This window comes from Chinchilla lanigera, unplaced genomic scaffold, assembly GCF_000276665.1.
Source record: "Chinchilla lanigera isolate Chin_1 unplaced genomic scaffold, ChiLan1.0 scaffold00162, whole genome shotgun sequence".
Taxonomy (NCBI): Eukaryota; Metazoa; Chordata; class Mammalia; order Rodentia; family Chinchillidae; genus Chinchilla; species Chinchilla lanigera.
The window spans coordinates 149,671-156,737 of record NW_004955563.1 but is presented as its reverse complement, the minus strand read 5'-3'; the positions used below and the strand labels follow the sequence as shown (position 1 = coordinate 156,737).

Below are 7,067 nucleotides of genomic sequence, written 5' to 3'. Positions count from 1 at the left end.
CAACCCAAACTTACTGCCAAGGTTTAGTCAATACGTGACACAATGTATCGATCAAAAGTCACTCTGATGAATTAGTTTTAGGTGACAAGGTCAAACCAGCGATTAGAACGCAGTAACTTGGAGCCACATAAACAGTGAGGGGAAATGATGAGAAAATATATTTCCTCTGGGATAAAACATGAAGCATTATTTCTTCAAAAATAAATGAAAGAGAAGAATACGGTATAAGAAAATGAAATAATTCTACACTTCCAAACAACAAAGTAGATGATAAACATGTGTGCAATATAATTCAGTGTTAGGAGCAAGAGATTAGAAAGCAAGAATGTGAAGTCAGTATCAAGGAAACACACAGAAATATCATCAACAGATATATTCCTATAAAATGAGCAATAAAATGAGCATGGAATAAAATGAAACAAAATTAATTTTAAAGAGAATCATGTAAGAAAAAGAAACAATGTACAAATTCATGTAGCTAGATTTAAATCTATGTCTATATTTGTATCTATATTGTATCTATATTGTATCTATATTTCTGAAAGACTTGTTTGATTAAAATATAAATATAATTACACAAAGGGACCGAAATAAAATAGACTGTAAAATTATAGAAATGTACCCATATATTTTAGCAGACCTCTGAAAGAATAAAATTTGCAACATACAGTGAGGCTTAATGTGTTTATAAGTAAATTGTTTTCTGAAAAGTAATAAGTATTCGGAGTACTAAAATATTCTTTTGTAAAACAGTATATAGATAATAAACAAATTCGTGTTTTTATAAAGTTTATATTAGCTAGTTGTTAGTGGAAAAATATGCAAAAATTAATTCTGTGCATGGCATTAAAACTTTGATAATTTTTAAAAAAATATTATCTCACCTGGAAGGAGGAAAACATTATCTTTACCAGAGGGTATATGGCACTTTATACTAAACAGCACCCATTTCTTATTACATACATTAATGATGGGAAGGTATAATGCTTTTACATGTTGTTCTTAAGGATAACTAAAATGAAATTCCTGTCCACATTCACCCATATGGAGATGTACATGAGGTGATAGATATGTTAACTGCTTTATGTAATTATTGGAAAATGTAAATAAAAATCAGCACTTCACATTCAATCCTCTAAAACTACAGTTTATAAATGGCAACCTTTAGTAAAAGTAAAGCAGCATTTTCTAGTGGAAACACGGATTTCCTTAAGCAAAGCAGAAGCGATGCTCAGTCCGGATGCTGCGTGTGTCAGGGGCTGCTCTGCACGGGAGCCACTCACTCACTTCCTCCTGGAATCTCCTGTTAACAGCAACGGAAACCGCACTGCGGATGCGCTGTGCCCGGCTGGATGCTATGTGGTGATTGTATTTAAAGTAGGTGTGCACCACGCGCATTGCCAACAAAACAGAGTCCAAAATGATCACAAAAAAAAAAACAGAGTCCAAAAAAATATTGTTTGTCTGCACCAGAGTTGGTTACTACTGCTCTGAAATTCTTAATCCATAAAATTAGTATGCAGTAAAACAGCAGAGTAAAAAGAATTGAAATGCCATCTCATAAAGTAGAAGATGGTTTACCTCATAAACCTAAAAGAATTTGGAAGAGGACTCACGACTCAGAAAATGTACAATATCCAACCAGAGAGTACATGTATGGCCAGTTGCCAAAATTTTCCAACTTAAGATCACTAACATCAAGCATTATGGGGGAAATGCATAGCTCAGTTACTGTCCTTATATAAAGAGACTAACGATATTTGTAGACACATTTGACACGACATGACCACATCATTCCTATCCTGATTTGCACCTCCAGAAGGCATAGAGCATCACTGGAATGAAATGATGACATACATAATATTTGAAAGTGTAGCTGAATATCTACAGAAAGAAAACCAAGTAAGATGGAATTTTCTAGAATGTTTTCTCGTTATTCCTGGCTTGTCGCAGATCCAGGCAAAGGGAGTGACTTAAATGAAATCCAGACACACAGTATTTGCAAGTACAACTGAATATCTACAGTAAAATCTGCCCAAGTAGGAGGGGCATAAATAGCAGTGGGGATGCGAGACATTCTATGCATAATGAAGAAAATATTATGAGACCCTGCTCTTTAGAACATGGACATGTACTTCCGTCTTACAGTACCGGGTCCAATCCAGCACTTGGGTGGCATGTATAATGGGGACCTATTAACGTCATGCAGTGGTGAGTCAGGTACAACAGAATGTACATAAAACACAGTAAGGTGAAAGATGTCTCCTTTGTGATCTAAATTTGAAGAGAAGCTAAAATATGAAAAAATTATCTCCTCCTATTTTTAAAAAATGAAAAAGAGAACCAAACAACATGAAATTATGGACAGTTCCAAGTGAGTACAGAAAGGATAGGATAGGAATACAAAGAGTACTGATCCTTCCATTCACAAACCCCAGGCATTACTGATCCTGGTTATCAAGCAAAAATAAATAAATGCAAAAACTCACTTACTCAATGATAAGGAAGTCCTTGCTGGGTTTTATATGCGATGTACCCGTGAAGTATAAACAGGTGTACAGGGAGAAGAAACCACCAATCACCACATCTCCATCCTTGTACACTCTGGTGCTCCTGCTTTGAAGACAGTCGTCATTGGATGAGTCGCATACTAGGAGAGGAAGCTGCAAGAATAAGATAGTCCTCAAAAGGGGCATCTTATACATAGCTACAAATGCTGAAGTCTAAAAAAAGATGGGATCTGCAGGGTCACTTGGTGACCCTGTATTCTATGTATGTATTTATGTAGGCAGGTATGTAGGTATATACATGGGAATGAATGTACATGCGAATGAATGTACATGTGCTTTATCATTCCACTAAAGGCAGATGCTTTAATAATCCTGATTTCTTTCATCCAGGGCTCCTCCATGTCCTTGGAGAAATTTCTCGCCATTTTCCCCTGAAGCTCTGTGTCAGAGGTCTGGTGTTTGTGAGAAAAAACACAAGTGGGAAAATTGTGAAGACCTGCTTCTGCACCTCCAGGCAGCATTTTCTCACTCTAATCACTCATACCAAGTTCCCAGGAGCCTTCTCATCCTGTGTAGATTTTGTCCCAAGCCTATACCCATGGGGTATTTGCATGGATGACTTCTAGGGTGATGCACATGAATTGCACCAGAGGATTCATGGTTAGGTGTTTTTGAAATGCTCTGGAGAGACTCAGCCTTGGCTATGAAGATTTAGGCAATATTTTCCCCAGAGTTTAAGAAGTTACAGCCTCATACTCCCAGGAGTAAGTACAGCCACAGAACCCTCCCTACATTGCCCATTCTTGTTTGAGTCATGTGTGCAGAAAAACTGAGCAAAAACCCCCAAATCCCAACTACATATTTCCCCCATTCCCTAAAGAATCTGTAATTATACTAGATCCTGAAATTCCAAATTAGTTACTCAAAGTTAACAAAGTAATACGCTGCATTTCTGAAGTCTAAATTTTGACCTTCTGCCTACTGGTTAGTACTTTCCAACATGCTAATTCCATGGCTTAATACGCTGTTATAGTATATTTCTGCAACAGAAATGATCTGGCTTCCTACATTCTTACTTTTATGAGAACATCTGAATTTGTTTACCATGAAGCAAAGCAGCAAAACTGGAAAGAAATTTTGCATTTTTCACTACCAAAATTATTGAGTATGAGAATCACCCATGTAGACCTTTACAGAACGAGAGTTGCAGGAAGTTTGAAGGGATGTTATTATTTGTGGTTTTGTAATGGTTCAGTAGAAAACATTTTGCATTTGTCAAATTTGAAATAATATGCAGCACAAGTTGTGAACTCTAATGTAAACATGGACTTTATTTTATTATTAGAGCTACACTGAATTATGTATGCAATAATAATTGGAATGGTAAAGCAAAAATTTAATTACTATAAACTTAAACCTTAAAAACTAAAATGACTAAATTTCTTTTGTCTTTCTGAGACAGGGTCTCACCATGTAGTTCAGGCTGGCCTTGAGCACACTTTGTAGCCCAGGTTGGTCTTGAACTTGCAATGATCCTCCTTCCTCAGCCTCCTAAGTGCTGGGATTAAAGGCATGTACCACCACTCCCAGTCACTAAATTTTAAGGAAAAAAAATTTCCCAGTTTGATCACTACTATCCCATGTCACAACTGAGGATTTGAAAATTACCTAATCCAAATAAAGATGTGTTATACGTGCAAAATATGTCTCAAATCTTTTGTATAAAAATGAATGCATGACATTGCAATAATAATTTTAATATTAAATGCATAGTAATACACTAATACTGAATCTTTTACCTAAGGTACAATATAAAATTAATATTTTAAAATGAAGAGCTTACATGAATATTTTATTGAGCACTGCAAGATATAGTCATGGCACACACACACACACACACACACACACACACACAATAAGAAAATGTCTGAGATGGTTACAAAAAAATGACCCACCCTAAAGAAATAATCTTCTCTAATATGGGGCCAGATTGTTGTGGTAAATTTACTTGTGTCTCTTTAAAAGTTATGGTAAACATAGTACTTGTCTACATGACCTTATTTGAATAGAGGGACTTTACAGATACAATAAGGTTAGGATAAGACGGGCCCCATTACAACATAAATAGGGTTTTATAAGCAGAGAAAATTACCACATGATGATGGTGTGAAAGAGTAGAGGGGGTCCCCTGCCACTACAGGTTGGAAATGATTCATTGTCCAAGTTATTTATTTGCAGTAATACAGCTTATTTATTATTTTATTTGAAGTAATATCATTTTATTTGCAGCAGTACCCTGAGGACTGGATATGTATAAATAACACAGGTTGATTCTTTTCAGTCCCCTTCCCTCCTGTCTCTCTGAATTGTCTTTCCCCATTTTCATTCACGTTTATATTATTAATCCCATTTGCTGTTATGACACATAAGGCTTATGCTCATGTAGGGTATAAGATTCCTGTACATGGCATGACTTCACTCCGCTTGTGTCCACTCTCCTCCCTGTCTCCTCTCACCCGTGTTCTTTTGGAACCTTCCCATGTCCAGGAGCTCTTTCCCTTATCATCTCCTATCCGTCCTATGCTCTGTGCTGTACTCTCTCTTACTCAAGTGAGAGATACCACACAGCACTAGGAACATGTGCCTAGTTAATTTCACTCAATATTATATATTCCAGGTGCATACGTTTTTCTACAAGTGTCTGAAATTTATCCTTGTTTGGAGCCAAGTATTACTGCTTTGTGCATTGATACCACATTTCCTTCATCCAATCCTCTCTTGATGAGTATACAGGATGCTTCCAGGATTTATCCATTATGAATTATTCTGCTATAAACATTGGTGTGCATGTGTCATTGTAGTATGATGTATTTATAACTTTGGGAAAGAGTCCTAGAAGAGGGAGAGCTGGCCTCTGTGAAATTCAAGTTTTATTTCTTTGAGGAATCTCCACACTTATTTCCATAATGATTTTATTAGTTTCCATTGCCCCCAACAATGTAGGAAGTCTCCATGTCACTGCAGCCTTGGCAGCATTTGTTAGTTTTGTATTTCTTGAGGATGGACACTTTCTGGTGTAAGATGAAATCTTAGTGTTGATTTAATTTGCATTTCTTTAATGGTCAGAGATGTTGAACGTTTGTTCTTATATTTGTTGACCATTTGTACTTCTTCCCATGGGAAGCGTCTGCTGATTTTACTTGCCAATTTCTTTCTGGGGTCTTTTATTATAAATGGTCTAATTTTTTTTTCCCGGTACCGGGAATCAAACTCAAGACCTTGTGCTTGCCAGGCAGGTGCTGTGCTGCTGAGCTAAATCCCCAGCCCTAGATGGTCTAATTTTTAAGTTCATTATATATTCTAGATCTTCTTCTGATTTAAAGTAAAGGGTAAACATGGCCAGATTATATCGAGTCACAAGACACAAATCTGATGAAAATGTGATTTCAAATACTTATATTCCAATAGTGTCACAAAATATAATTTTGTTATTTAAGTACCTAGTTGCTGATATTTGTTAAAGCACCATAGGAAAGTGATTCAAAGTTTATATCACAGAGCTTATATAACACAGGCATTTGGGGGCAGAACATACCGTACAGGTTTCATTTCTTCTTTTAAGTTAGAAACCTTTTTGAAAAACATTAGTTTCTATAGGCTGGTGTCCTTGGTGTAGAAATAAGATTTTCCTGCAGCCTTGTGAAGTGTTTCCTAAACAGCCTTGAGAAGTCTTTGGACATGGGTACCAGAGAGAGAGAGAGAGAGAGAGAGAGAGAGAGAGAGAGAGAGAGAGAGAGAAAGAACTGTTCAAGTAGGAAAAGGACGTCACTATATACAGGTTAAGGAAAAAATTTAACAGGACTGGAAACAGGGATAGCAGTTAAAAACCTATATGCACCAAACACTGCCACATACAACTTCCTAAAACAAACAATATGTGTATATAAGATGAAATAAGCACTGACACACTCATAATGTCACAAATAGTCATTCATAAAGTCACAAAATGCTGCACATAAACAAACCAACTAGACAAAAAAATAATGAATGAAATATCAGAGCTGTAAAAATACTTTGAATAAGTGCACCTAACAGATATTTTATACTGTTCCAACAAAATACAACAGAATGAATATTCTTCTGAGTGATACATAGGACATTTTTCAAAAAATACCACATTGTAGCCCATAAACCTTGCTAATTTAAATGTAAAATAATTGAAATTATCCCATAAATATTATTAGATGATAGTTTCTTCTATTGTGTGTCTTAGTAATTACAAACTTTCAGATGTTATATTAACTTCTTTCATTCATTATGAGTTGATTTTTCTTTTTGGTGAGAGATAGAAGTCTAGTTTTATTGTCTTCCTATGGATATCCAGCTCTCACAAAACTATTTATTAAAAAACTTTTGCTTTTCCTTGCATGTATGTTTTTGGCAGGTTTGTTGCAGATCAACTGCCTAAAGAGTCATATGTTTATTTCTTTTTTTATTTTAAAGGTAAAAGAATGAGAAAACACATTAACAAACAAACTGAGATAAACAAAACAACAC

The 7,067-nt window shown here is 35.7% G+C and overlaps 1 protein-coding gene across 1 annotated transcript in view; it reads right to left on the bottom strand.

Annotated features, from left to right (window-relative positions):
• LOC102008468 (vomeronasal type-2 receptor 116-like) overlaps positions 1 to 2,935 on the bottom strand; it is a 14,486-nt gene extending 11,551 nt beyond the window's left edge. Inside the window, exons 1-2 of the mRNA XM_005413196.2 lie at positions 2,825 to 2,935; positions 2,494 to 2,663 (exon numbers count right to left, since the gene is read on the bottom strand). Coding sequence (XP_005413253.2) covers positions 2,494 to 2,663; positions 2,825 to 2,935 — 281 coding nt within the window. The remainder of the gene's footprint in view (positions 1 to 2,493; positions 2,664 to 2,824) is intronic.
• Positions 2,936 to 7,067: the final 4,132 nt, after the last annotated feature.